This window comes from Glycine max, chromosome 19 (genome assembly GCF_000004515.6).
Source record: "Glycine max cultivar Williams 82 chromosome 19, Glycine_max_v4.0, whole genome shotgun sequence".
NCBI lineage: Eukaryota > Viridiplantae > Streptophyta > Magnoliopsida > Fabales > Fabaceae > Glycine > Glycine max.
Genome location: NC_038255.2, coordinates 50,309,666 through 50,324,775, shown reverse-complemented (window position 1 = coordinate 50,324,775; position 15,110 = coordinate 50,309,666). Strand labels below are relative to the sequence as shown.

The 15,110-nt window shown below is 32.4% G+C and overlaps 1 protein-coding gene, 1 non-coding gene and 1 pseudogene across 2 annotated transcripts; 2 read left to right on the top strand and 1 right to left on the bottom strand.

Moving 5' to 3' along the window:
- Positions 1-3,208: 3,208 nt before the first annotated feature.
- Positions 3,209-3,314, bottom strand: MIR10443 (microRNA MIR10443). Its single transcript, NR_161744.1, has one exon. It is a non-coding gene; the product is annotated as a microRNA MIR10443 (primary transcript).
- A 370-nt stretch (positions 3,315-3,684) lies between these two features.
- On the top strand, positions 3,685-8,661 carry LOC100794062 (GDSL esterase/lipase At4g01130-like; annotated as a pseudogene).
- LOC100781329 (BTB/POZ domain-containing protein POB1) lies at positions 8,195-13,881 on the top strand. The gene is made up of 6 exons (XM_003554697.5): positions 8,195-8,941; positions 10,264-10,389; positions 11,572-11,693; positions 11,772-11,835; positions 11,949-12,228; positions 12,903-13,881. The coding sequence occupies exons 1-6, from the start codon at positions 8,683-8,685 to the stop codon at positions 13,711-13,713; spliced, it is 1,662 nt and encodes a 553-aa protein (XP_003554745.1). The 5' UTR covers positions 8,195-8,682; the 3' UTR covers positions 13,714-13,881.
- Positions 13,882-15,110: the final 1,229 nt, after the last annotated feature.

Genomic DNA, 15,110 nt, shown 5'->3' with positions numbered 1-15,110 from the left:
ATGAATAAAAGTTTATAAAAACCTTCTTTTTTTAACTAATGAAAAATCGTAACAATGTCTAAGAATTTGAGGTTGGAACAAAAAATATTTTTTTGAAAAAGATAAAAGATATTTAAATGACATCATATTCATCTAAATATAAAAATAATTATTCTAATACTAAAATAATATATAATATTAAAAAAAATAAAAAGTAGGGGACCAAGCTCCAAGGACCAACGTAGGTCCACCTTGATTCAAATTCATATAAATTATAATTATTAAGGGTGATAAGACTTTTTTTTTAATTTTAAGAAAAGTTTATTTCTAATATTCGACCTCAAGTCAGGAAACTTTGAATATCACACCTTCATCGTCTTTTACATGCACAGACACGTTGGTCAACATAAAGGACTCAACTTTCTTTTTTTTCAAGTAAATACACTTGAAAAAAAATAAAATACACTTAAAGTCGTTAACTAAAAACTAACAGTTAAAAATAGTGATGAAGTTATATATGCACATGTATATAATAATTTATAACATAAATTATTTAAAAATAATGAATAACTATTACTGCATTTTTTACTTTTAGAAGAGTTAAATTAAAAAAAACAAACAAGAGGCGTACCTGTTACTATAATCCAAAATAAAATAGTGATTGAATTGAAAAGTTTTGAGAAATTGAAAGAAGGCATGTGAGTGAGTGTGTGGCCATCGTTTTTAGAAGCCACGTCATCAGCAAGCGCTGCCGTCGATTCACTGCCGCAATTGACGCCGGTAATGCGGTTTTCCGCTACTGGCCAGCCTACTAGGACAACTATCAGACTGCATGCATGGGCTCTAGTCCAATCATGCACCTTTCAACTTCTGTTTTCTATCTTTCTGTTAATAAAAATAATCCTTTTATTAGAAATTTTTATTTTGAAAAGATACAGATTACTAACCAAATAGTTATTTTAAAATAGGAATAAGTACTTCAAAATTATATTTTAGAATCAAAATAAGTCCTCAAAATCATAAAAAAACTATTCCAACATAAAAATAAATGCTCTAAAACTATTTCAAAATCATTATTCCAGAAGATAAAAATAAGTTACCTTCCATAAAAGGATAGGATGATACTCTTTGTTATCCTTTCCCCTTTACCTTCATCAGAACCTCACTCACCGAAATCAACATGGTTTTGGGAAGTTGCTGTTGGTAGATTCAGATCGTTCATGGTAGAGAATGGAGGTGTTCAGACAAGCTGTTTTGGGAAATTTTTATCCTCTCAAATAAAATGAGAAGTGCAAGATACGAGATGAGAGTACAAGACTCTGATGCTTTAGAACCATTAAGGTTGTATGGGCTAGTCCAATTTGTTTAGTTTGGTATTTAAATAAATTGGATTGGTTTCAGTCATTTCTTAAAAGGATTACATTTAGACAATTGTTATTTACACCTCCCAGCTTTATTAATACATCTCCCTTTTATTTTATTTATTAAAAATATCCTTTTTCCAAAAAAAAGTACTTTTTCAAATGTTAAGATTTTAACAAATTCTAGAAAATACTTTATCGAAATGAAATACTTTTCAAAAGTGTTATAATTTCAACATTATGGAAAAGACTTTTCGTAAGCCAAATTTTAGGGGAAAATGGGCACTAAGTTATCTTTAAGAGGGACACCTTTGCACGGTTTGGGATAGTCTGTGAGGATGATGTTGTAGTCACAGAGAACCAAGGTGCTTGATTGTGTTTCTCCTTGACGTGAAAAATTTACTTCTTCACCGGAGGAACGGCTTCATATCCGTACAAATGCTTTCAAAATATGATAATTTCTTCTTTTTTCGCTGGGGTTTCTTTTGAAGTAATCGAGAAAGTGAGTATATAAACGCATAAGAAACACATATCAACTTAAAGGCAATTGGTGTCCCATTTTTTCTTGTGGAGATTGACTTTCGAAAAGTACTTTATGAAGTGTTAAAAATTTTACACTTCCAAAAAATACTTTCTTGAATGTGTTAAAATTCTAACATTTTGTAAAGTACTTTATGAAAGAAAGAGATATTTCTGAAGAAAAAATATTTATAAAAAGAAGGTATATTAGTAAAGTTGGGAGGTGTAAATAAAAATGGCCTTACGTTTATGCTTGATTTGTGTTTAGTCCACTTAAAAAATTGAGCTCATGCCTATGGGAGACCAATTATGCATGAAATCAAGGGATCAAGTGTAAAAACTAGATACAAAACCGAGATCTCCAAGTGTTCATATTGAATACAATTATCCAAATTAATGACATTTTTTTTGTCATCTTTGACATTTCCTTATGTAGAGACCTGCTGCACCGCAATAGAGAAGGACATATTACTGAAGTTCGATTTTGACGTGAACATTAAATATTACAGATAATCTTATGTCAAATGAACTTTATTCACTCAAGGGTTGAATCCTTTTATATATACAACAAATAAATTGTAAGTATTGAGGGAAAAAAGGACAAATCCAATTGTAACAATTTTTTAGAGGAATAAATACTTTTTTATCGTCATAATGTTTAGAATTGTTTACTGCATTGTTTTTGTGCTCTTTAGGGTTTTAAGTACTAATAGGAGATTTTCCATATTTGAACATGACCACCTAGGTACAAACTCATCGTAACGATACTATACCGCTGATTTTTGTCATTTATCTGCATTGTAGATGGCTCACGTGCGTTGTGTTTTTTTGATAAGTCAACATTAGCATAAGTGAATTGGTATGAAATAAGTATCACTAATATACCTTTTAATTGTGAAATCAAAGTCATAAAAAATGGATTTGTTTGCCTTTAAATTTTTGTTCCTACTTTTGTCACATTTTCATCACAAAAATTGGATAAAATGGACTTGAAATATCTATTGTTGAAAAATAAAATTAATGAGAAGTTACAAAGCGGACAAAAGTTATACGTGTCTTCCTTTTTTCACTTTAACCGCTTATAGCATGTTATGCCTGTCGAATGATGTCTGTAATGATTTTTTTTTATTTATTAAAATAACAACTCATATTAAAATGTAAAATCTTAAAATTATATTAATATGAAAATACCTCATCTATAATAAATAAAACTAAATAAATAAGTATTTGCATAAATAAAAATATTATCATCAAAATATAAACATCTAAATTAAATGAATACTACTAATCAAATTAAAATAAATATAACTAAAAAATATATATTTTTAAGTCTCTCCAAACTCAGCAATTTTTACCTCGTGATCTAAAAACACTCATAATGAGACGATAATTCCAATAAATAAAATAATTAATAAGAGTTCATGAATTATGTTGTTCTCAGTCGATGCGGTAACATGAAAGATCAACCATGATATCCCAATGAATTTAAAATAAGATTATATATGTATATATTTATGCACCAACAAAAATCATATTAAAACAATAAAAATTTATGAATTTTTTTTAAAAATATTTAAATAAATGATAACACCTCAATGCATCTAAATAAATATAACAAATATAACTTAATGATTATCAGAATCACAAGACTTAATTTTTTGGTTTCCAAGGTTCCTAAAACTAATGTAGATATCAAATTCTTTAAATGGTCTATGCATTTATATTTCATGATGTCCCCGTGTCTTCTAGTCATAAATAGATATATACAAAATTTCTTATCCATCCCAAATAAAAATATTTATAACAAATTTTATCCTTATTTTAGATGGAGGTATCTCATGTCCAATTCTCATAATATAATACACCATCATTACTTCCTACAAATTAATATCCAACTCACATGTAACTATCAACTATTATTTTAAATAATTATCAAATAAATATAGTACACGATCACCAATTGCATATGTTTTACAATTCTATCTCACTATAAGAACACTCAAGGCATTGCCTTATTACAATTATATCTTTTCTTTTGAAGCAATTATCCTTCCTAGACAAGACACTTAGCTATAAATAGTTGTTGAAGTTATGGGTAGTCAATGTCTTCTAGATATCAAATGCAAAAGTAATCGACAGTGACAACTTTCGATACGCCTTTGACAATACGTAAACTACTTTCCTATCAATCCAAAATTTTAGTTTGTTTTAGGGGTCTAGGAAGCATAAATTATCTCCACCAACTCTTAAAGTTGACAATGTATCTCATACATGTTGTCATTCATTTTTCATATATTGCCTTGGTTAAAGATATATTGTAATGCTTGAATTGTTATGTGTCAATCAACTTGTCAATTTTTTGTTTATTTTGTATTAACTAGAAGAATGAAGAAACATAATTTTCTTTATTCATCGCAACAAGAAAAGCCTTTTTAGCAGTAGTACTAATATTAGACGAGTTATATTGCATTTTATTTGGCAGCTCAGGCTCTTGGATTGCCATTTTTGAGTCCATATCTGCAATCAATTGGATTTGATTATAAGCATGGGGCCAATTAAGCTACAATGGCATCCACCGTGCTTCTGCCTAATACTTCTTTGTTTGTCACTGGCATCAGTCCTTTTTCCCTTGGTATCCAACTCAACCAAATGAAGCAATTCAAAATCGAAGTTGAGGAAGAAGTTGAACAAGGTATAAAATGCACTAACTCCCTTGTCCCCATTTTATTCTTTCATTATATACAATGACGACAATGAAACCTTGTCCCACTGGTTACAAAAATCACACATGTCTTTAGTTTCTTTTTATTGTTCCTCGGGAATCAAACTTCCTTCACCAGACATGTTTGGAAAATCTTTTTACACATTCTACATTGGCCCAAATGATTTTACTTCCAACTTAGCAAGCACTGGCATAGGTGGAGCGTGAGAGTAGCTCCCTCAAATTGTTTCACAAATTGTTGCCACCATTAAGGTGAGATTACCTTAACAGTCAACAACTCAAATATAGTATTAATAATTTTTGAAACAAAAAAATGTTATTAATTTGGATTGTGCTTAATGAAATTTCTAGGAGCTACATAATCTTGGAAGGCATACATTTATGATTCTTAATCTTGTATCAGTTGGGTGTTGCCCTACATTATTGGTGGAGCTTCCTCATGATTGTTAAGACATTGATGAATTTGGATGCTTGGTTTCTTACAACAATGCAGTAGTGGACTATAATAATATGTTGAAAGAGACAATGAAGCAGACCAGAAAAAGTCTTTCCGATGCTTCTGTCATATATGTGGACACCTATACTATGTTGTAGGAACTTTTCCAACATCCTACTTCTCATTGTTCAAACACTAATCTTTGTTATTGTTTAATAATAAGAATTATGATTCCAAGGTTTATTTTTATCTAATTCAGTACTTTGATATTTTTATTAATCTTTTTAAGCCTATATAAAGAACATTCTCATTTATAAGCCAAATTGGATAATCCATAGAATCAACAATGTGCATAGAAAAAGAAGCACAATAAAGAAGAGATTAGGAAACACAAACAAGAAAAAAAATCCAACACAACTATATATGAATATACTATTCAAAATTTTTTAAATATGAGAATTGATAAAATATGAACAACAAAAATGTAAAACAAAAATATTCAAAAAAAATATGAATAAGAAAAAAAAGACCATTGTGAAATATGCTGCAAACCCCCATGCGGAACCCACGATGAAACCACCATAACGGGGTCAAAGTTGTTCATTTTTTTACCGACGCAATGTGATTGAACCACCATGAAATTCGTGACACAAACATGGTTTGTTTCATTTTTCTATTCTATGGTGGTTAACTTCCTGGGAACCTACCACGACATTGTTGAAGCCGTCATGACGAAGATGGAGGTGTGACTTAAGCACCTCCTTGACCGCTTTCACGCACCATTGATGTTCATAATCTAACATGTGTTGCTCTTATGGGTCGTTGCCGTCAGGAAACAGAGGGGTGTTTCGTGTAACACCCCGAACAAAATTCACTTGAATGAGAGGGATCTTGAGGTTGTACGGGTATGAGATTGTACAGTTAAGAATGACTTAAATGAATTAATTGATATTATCTATACCAACAAGATGCATCTAACATTTGGTAGTCTATCACTTAAGAGTTCTACATTTAAGCGTGTTTAACTTGGAGTAATTATGGAATGAGTGATCTTATGGGAAATTTCTCATAACACATGTTGAAAAATCTTGTGTTGTTTTGTGGGGACAGTCAATGATTGTGAGAGCCATTGAGCATTGTAAGATTTGGTTGTTGAGGTCTTGAAAATGATTATCTATGGAGGATTCTGACAAGTGGAAGATTCTGATCAGTGGAGGGTTCTGACTAATAAGATGCTGAGTAAAGTATCATCGTGTGAAGTGTCATTGTGTAGGAACTGTCGAGAAGTTGACAATCAGGGGTGTTACAATGAGCGCATTATAGATCTGGACAATGAACACATCAAAATTAGAAAGTTGCATTCTTGACCCCATTGGGAGAGAATATGAGGGTGGGGTTGGAAATCACTTATGCGTTGAAAGAAAAGAGAGAATCATGATAGATTGCAAGGTGAATTTAGGAAAGAAATAAATAAAAAAGGGGAAAAAAGAAAGAAAAAAAAGGAGAAAAAATCTCAACCATCAATTAAAAATGCATACATCTAACAATTTAAAAATATTTTGGAATGGTGTCAAATTGTTTTACTTGTGCACCCGTCCTATTATAAGGGAGATTGTTGTAAATATTTAACAAGAAAGGATGTTGTGTGTGATCCCAAAATACTTGAAGAGGTGTTGATACAATTTTCAATGCATTGAATGATGAAGGAAAATATTGTTGATTCCAAAATAAAAAAGTATTTTTTTTATCTCTTCCAACTTTATTGCAAACATGCATTTAATGGATCAAATGACGAGTTGAGTTGGATTAACATGTTTGATTAGTTTTCCTTTCTTCTGGAACTAGTTTTGACACCAATGAATGCATATGCTAGTAAGTTATTTATATCTTAAAGTACCTTTGGTCAATTGATCCCATTGAATTACTCATTAAAAAAAAAAATACCCTTTTAAAAAGCACTTTTTTATTTTAAAATTTAAACAAATTAACCCATGTCAAAATATGTTTGATCCATGTGTATTGGTGTCATGAAGTTACCTATTCTAAAAAGTTCATTGCTTAAGTGAATCAAAATGTCAAAGTTATATTATATCCTACTAAATTTAAACCTATATTATACAATAGCTTGTATTGGAATTAAAGGATTTAAGGACAGACTAAAGTAGATTAGTCATCCCTTAGTTTCATGAAATTACATAGATATCATTTTTTTTTAACTATTATAGTAACCTCTGCAATAGAAGGTGTTACCGCAATATATAAAAGAATCTTAATGTAATATTTTTAAATATTAAAAGAGTATTAGTATAATACATATATAGGAGAATATTAGTGTGATGTTTTCAAACATAAAATAGGTTAGTGTTAGTGGAACATGCATAAAATTTGAATGACCTTTCAATTTTTTTTTATATTTTTAATATCAATTTTTTTTTATATTTTTAATATCAATTTTTTTATATAAAAAAGTATTATTTATCATTATTGAAAGAAATTTTACGTTCTTTAATCACTATATTTGTCAATCACTTTGACCTGTATTATACATTGTCAGGATAAAATTATCTTTTTATCATATCTCTTCTTATTTATTTCCTTTCACTTTTCAATTTAACTAAAAAGGTGAAAAAAATTATTTTATTCCGTTCATTTATAATTTATCGAATCCAAACCATTTTAAATTTCACTTTAATTTATATTTTTTCCCTTCTTAGTTTAATTCTTATCCAAACATAATGCTAAAAGAAAAATAAAAGAATGAGTGTTTTTTTTTAAGACCGTATTATCCTTATTTTTTTCATATTTATTTTCTTTTCTAAGTATATTTATATAATTAGTTTTTGTTTCTTTTCACTCCCTTTCTTTCGTAACCAAAAATATCCCAAATAAAATCAATTATGGGGCACCTGCATGTATATCAACTTCTAAGACAATGCTAGATATTTTTTGGCAGAAATAATAAGTAAAATTATGGAAGCTAGATGATGGGAAGTGACTTTTGTAAATAATACCACTACTTAAAAAAAGAAATGACAGAACAATTATCTTGTCATTCTCACCTACTTAACTTAACACAACATTAAAAAAAGCAAAACTCCATGACAGTGAAATAAAAGTATAACTAAGGGATTGATGACCACATAAAAAAAGGGGAATAATCACACCGAGCCACATTCATTAATGTTCCAGCTATTTCCTATTCCTACAGTTTCAGAAAAACGTCCCCAACTCACATCTACCGTTCTTCTCTCTAAAGACAACCATAATAAAACACAATATCTCAATTAAAAAACATAATTTCGGTTAAGAAGGTGGAACGCATGAGCTAACAACCAAACTAACAAATACCGCACCAAACAAAAACTAAAAAACGAAATCAAACGGAATTTAATTACTAATTCCAAGTTTCCAACCCTTAAAATAAATTATTTAAATCGCTTAGCGCAACAATTCACAGCTTGTGCTTTTATGTTGTTTCCCTAACAAAAATTAAATAAATAGAAGCATCTTTCTGTTCTTTTATTTCACCGCCATTCATTTCATTGACGTATAGGGCTTGCGTATCATTGTTGCTGTTCTTCTTCCTTTCTCTGCTTGCAGTTGTTGCAGTTGTTGCAGTTGCAGAGGTAGGAGGGCGGCGCTGATTGTGTTGTGTGGTTTAGAGGATGAAGGATTTCAATTCGGATCTATTTGACCCGGGAATGGTGATGGATTCTTCCTCCTCCGATTACTCTCGCAGTGCTTCCTCTTCCGACGCCGATTTCGGGTTCGCTTTCAATGACAGTAATTTCTCCGACAGGATCCTCCGAATCGAGATCATGGGGGACCCCGTCGAGGCCCGACCCGACTCCGAGGGTTGCACCACCATCGCCGACTGGGCTCGCCACCGCAAGAGGAGACGCGAGGATATCAAGAAGGATAACGGTATAATTTCCACCTTTTTTTTTCCATTTCTTCACAAACTAAATGGGGCAAAGAAAAAACAGAACATTAAGAGATTACGAGAATTGTTTGGTGTTGATAGCGTGGCCTTGGTGGATTTGGATATTGTATGCATGGTGTTTTCTTGTCGTTTATCTTGTTTCATCTTCTAGGGTTTCAGCTTCTTATGGGTAGTAGGGGTAGGGTGTGTTGTGAAATACTCCTTCAATTTCAAAATAAGTACGTCTTAACATCACTTTTTGTTTTGTTTTTTCATGTTAGTATGATAGGGCTGTGGGATGAGGCTTGTCGTTCTTGTTCTTGTTGTAAGTGAAATTTTAGGTTTTTAAAGAAGCATTACATAATTTATTCTAATTTCTCCCCAGATAAATAATTAATGTGATGGAATCCGGGATAAAGAATAAATAATAAGGTTAATTTGAACTTCACTTATTTTGAAATGGAAGGATTATAATTATTATGGTTCCACAGGTGGAGGTGGAGGTGGAACTCTTTTCTATTTTCACTCTTTCTCTGGAAAAGAGGAGAATAAGAGATAGAGTGAGTTGAAATGAAAAACTCGAATAAAAAAACACTATATTGTCAGTCAAATATCAGGATTCTTTCAAACTCTAAGAAGGCATTTTTTTTAAATGTAATGCTAACAAACTTACATTTGTTGCTGAATTGCTCTTGATTACTCATGTACCCATTTTTTTTTATGGTACCGAACTTATGGCATGTTGATTGGTTGTCAAGTATTTTCATTGGTTGTTTGGTAACACAATGTGCTACCGGACTGGCCGGTATGTTGATTATCTATCACATATTCATTGGCTCATTTGGCTGTTTGGAACGTGCTTCATGGTAAAAATCAATCACTGATGAGTGTTTTACAAATGGCCACTCATCCAAGTTACCAGTACCTAAGAGTAAAACTAGGGCACCAATGCAACACCCATATAAAGCCATTCTTCACTTTGGTTTTTGAGGAACCCAGCCGCGGTGCTCTTGTATGTGAAAGTATAATGAACAATAGTTATGTATCATTACTTCATTTTTTGGGTGATTCATGAATTTTTGAGAAATATTTCAATTGAGTTGAGAGTGACAAAGGGGATTTTTTTAATGCTTTTTTGTGGGTGTGATTTATTTATTTATTTTTTATTTGCATAAGCCTTATGAATACGTTTTCAATAAATCAACTGCAAATCTTGATTCTGTGTATGGATTTTGCCTATAAAGTGCTTCGTTGTGCATATTAGATTGGATCTAACATCTATTTTTCCATGCCTTACATAATATATGCTCTCTTTCGCTTGCAGTTGTTGATCTTACTTTATTGCCCGACGAGCAAATTTTGAATGAAAATCAGCCTGATATGGACGATTTTGTACCCTCTGAGAATCAAGATGAAGATGCGGTTGCAATGGTTGAAGAACCCCCTTCAGGTATTTGAATATTAAAAGAAAATCTTAAACCTAGTTTGTCAATTATAGTTTTTTAAGATATACTGTACCATGGCTATCAAAATCGGATGATTAGATTTGTGATACCAATTGTAATTATTGTATGGTTGGTCTGAGTGAATGGGTGAATGATACACATTGATGCTTGAATTACCAGCTGGCTAGAATCACATGATCTGGTGTGAAAATTGTGAATTGTGGCATGTATGATGATTTTGTTGCTGCTGCAACTATCCAGGTCACAAAGTTGGGTTGTGTATGACCCAACACAACCCTTTGATGAAAAATATGCACCTTTTTTTGAGTAAAGAGAAAAGCTGAATTGTGCCTTTTGGCTTTTCTGTACTACCAAATTACAACTGATGTTGCATTTTGTGACACCATTATCAATAAAGATTGATTTGTTTGTATGGAAATGGGATTCTTTGGACCAAAGAAACCTTCTTTTTTTTATTCTTTTACCTCTAAAATAATGTGTCTCCCAAGTCCCAATGACTCTTACTATTTCTTCCATTATGACTTTGTGATTCGAAGTCTTAAACTTTTGTCAGCAAACAACTTTAATTTCTCCCATTTCTCTTATTGTCTTGTTTTCATCATCATACTCTTTTGGCCACTTAGTGTTATATTTTTTTTTTCTTTTTTAATTAGCTTATATCTGTGTTAATAGTGATGCTCAATTATGACTTTTTGACATGATTTTGCTTTTTAATTCATGCATTGAGTACTATATGTAATACATCATTTATGTGATATGTTTCACGCTAGTTTTGCGTTTCTAATCTTAAGATTCAAAACAATTCATTATTCAAAAGCTCACAATTCACAATTTGATAAACTTGTACAGTACTATTTATTCCACCCTCCTCTCCTATCTTTTTTATTTATTTATTGGTTTCATCTGTTGCTGTTTATTGGGTCCCTGATTTCCTTTGGGTTTGAAAGCCATGTATTTTCTCAATGAAATTCTTGAATCTAGAAGATCAGTATGCTTTAAACAAGCATCTCTTTGAAAAGAGAACTTAGTATGTAAAGCAAGTTACATACTTGATAAGGAAACACAATGACAGAAATAGAACATTCTCCTTTTGCTTGCAAGAACAAAACGTATCTTTGAAGTTGCCAGTTCTTCTCAATGATTTGAGTTGTTTATTGTTGACATAGGTGATGAGGCGGCAAATAGCAATGATTCAAATTGGAATATGGATTGCTCTGCAGTTGTGAGAGTTAGAACACTACACATCAGTTCTCCTATTTTGGCTGCTAAAAGTCCTTTCTTCTACAAGGTAGATGTCTCTTGCTTATTGGTTAGATTTAAAAATTTCTGCTAAAAATATGTTTGCTTAGCTGTGTATATTTTGCAGCTTTTCTCAAATGGAATGAGGGAGTCAGAGCAGAGGCATGTCACCCTAAGAATTAATGCTTCTGGTATTAACTTACATAAAAAGCTTTTTAGATTATTTGCTTTATGAGATTTATTCATTTTAGCTTTTCCTCTAATTGTTGCCTTACAAATGTCATGCTTCCTTTGCATGTTACAGAGGAAGCTGCTCTTATGGAGCTTCTGAATTTTATGTATAGTAATACCTTGAGCATTACTTCACCACCTGCTTTATTGGATGTGTTGATGGCTGCTGACAAATTCGAAGTTGCTTCCTGTATGAGATACTGTAGCCGATTATTGCGGAATATACCTATGACACCTGAGTCTGCATTGCTTTACCTTGAGCTTCCTTCTAGTGTCTTAATGGCTGATGCAGTTCAACCATTGACTGACGCAGCAAAGCAGTATCTTGCCAGTCGATACAAAGATATAACAAAGTTAGTTTTTCCACTTTTTATGTAACTTGTTCACATGCTCTACATTTCTTGCATTATAAATTCTGTGTTCTTGACTACATTTCATACAGTATGAACTCTTGTATGCCTTTTTCTGTTTTCTTGTTCATATTACTTGGGATGTATACTTTTTCTTCCACGTTCTTTGGAAGCTGGTGACACTGAAGTTTGAAATCAGTGTGTCCGCTGTATTGTATTCTTGTTCTGAGAATGATTTTTCTTATGCTCATGTTCAGCTGTATCTAATTGTTGGAACCCTTGTAAAAACATTTTTGTTGATTGCTGCTACCCTTAGTTAATCAAGTTCACATGTCATAAACTTCTTAAGTTGGCTTTTATATAATTATAGCATGCCATGAGAGAAAGTTTGTTAATATTTTGGCATCTTTGCATTATCGTGTAACTAATAAAGTGGATAAAAAATTTATATTAGTATTGTATGCTGCATTGAAGAGTAGAATATTCATATGATGTGTTTTAAGAAGTTGATGTACATGTACTCATAAATGTTCTTTGTATTATTGTTTTTGAATCTCAGTTTTATGACGCTTTACTCTTTAGAAAAGCACTTGTTGCTACTCTTGGCTTCTTTATTTTTGTAATCTCAAAATGCAGTTTTTTCCTTTTTAATGCTAATAAGTTTCACATATGACCAGGTTCCAGGAAGAGGTTATGGGCTTGCCTCTAGCTGGAATAGAAGCAATATTGTCTAGTGATGAACTCCAGGTTGCATCAGAGGATGCTGTATATGACTTTGTGTTGAAGTGGGTCCGAACACAGTATCCAAAACTAGAAGAGCGGAGAGAAGTCCTGGGTACACGACTTGCCCGTTTAATTCGCTTCCCTTACATGACCTGTCGAAAACTTAAGAAGGTCTTAACCTGCAATGACTTTGACCATGATGTTGCATCCAAGCTTGTACTCGAAGCCCTCTTTTTCAAGGCTGAGGCTCCACACCGCCAGCGGATACTAGCTGCTGAGTCTGCTTCCTTCAATCGACTTTTTGTGGAGCGGGCATACAAGTATCGCCCTGTTAAGGTGGTGGAATTTGAACTTCCGCGGCAGCAGTGTGTGGTTTACTTGGATCTGAAGCGGGAGGAGTGCACCAATTTGTTCCCATCTGGCCGAGTATATTCACAGGCATTCCATTTAGGTGGACAAGGGTTTTTCTTATCAGCACATTGCAACATGGACCAACAGAGCTCTTTCCATTGCTTTGGCCTGTTTTTAGGAATGCAGGAAAAGGGCTCAGTTAGCTTTGCCGTTGACTATGAGTTTGCTGCTAGGTCAAGGCCAACAGAGGAATTTGTTAGCAAGTACAAAGGCAATTATGTATTCACTGGGGGAAAGGCCGTCGGATATAGAAACTTGTTTGCAATTCCATGGACAACGTTCATGGCTGAAGATAGTCTTTACTTTATCAATGGTGTACTTCACCTTAGAGCTGAGCTCACCATCCGACACTGACTGGGATTTATACGTGTAAACCTTTTCTTCTAGTCGGTAGCTCTGACTTTTTTTGGGCAATGTGTCTCATTTTCAGATAACCTGCTGTAATATTCAGGCAATGTGCACTAGGTGGCTAGTGCTGGATGTGAGATCAAATGAATTGCAATGACTTTACTTTTTCTTTCACTTAGATTTACAAGATTTTGAGTAGCTACAGGAAGGACAGTTCTCGTTTCTTTGGTGGTTTCATTTTAACAACCGAAAATACAAGTTGGAACAACTTAAGTTTTGTCGTATTAGTTGGTCAATTATCTACCCGGACTTTTAGCACCTCTAGATATAGACTTCTGAAGTGCATGCGTAATTTTTAAGCGTTTTAGCTGTATTGTGTATGTGTACAATACATCATTTCTTATATGGTGTTTGGTTGGAAAGGAATGAAATGGACAAATGGAGGGGGAGGGGGAGGGGAGGGAAGGGAAGGGAAGGAAGGGGGAAATAAGGAGGATAAAAGTATTTTTCTTCTCATTTTCGTATCCATTCTAATTTGGGGTTTGAATGAGATTTTTTTTCCCGAAGTTTGTGGGCAATGTTGATTGTTGATTATATTAATATTAGCTTGAATTCTTGGGTTTAGTAATTTTATTTTGTCTATTAAAAGGGTATAATTACAAGTTAATTTATTTGTTCGGTTATTCCTTGCCGATTTAACAAGTTTTTTATATCATTTTTTTCAAGTCAAATAATGGCTTATTCCTTGCCGATTTAACACGTTTTTAATATCATTATTTTCAAGTAAAATAAGGGCTTATTCCTTGCCGATTTAACAAGTTTTTAATATCATTTTTTTCAAGTCAAATAAGGGTTTGTATCGTCTTATCTTCTCTTGTACTTTGAACTCATTTGTGTATTATTTTTTTTTCTACAAACCAAACATAAGATTAATTTTCTTGAAGCATGTTTGACAAGGCCATGAAATTAACTTTTCTGCCAATTTTAAATTGTTAAGTTGGGGCTACATTGCATTAGCATTCCATCGTTGCTGGTTGTGAAATTTATAAAAAGTGATTGAACTCAAATTTCTGATGCAAGTATTAATGATTTTTTTAATAAAAAGGATTCGTAAATTTTTCAGATTTTTTTAAAATAAATTAATTTAAACAGGTATTTAGAGTAGAGAACGTTTCAAAAGTAAAACCCATATATGATCAAAAGCGCATATATCATATGATGAAGTGCATGTGAAATTTGTATTTGAGCAAGGTGTATGATTGAGTGGAGTGAGTGTTGAAAATATAACCCAAGTAATTGTGGCGGTTCACTTGGCATTGATGGAGAGAAATTCCAACTCTTGCTAAAGAGGAAAGGAATGAAAAATTGGAATTTTGCTGGGATGTGGAATTGGAATCCAGTTC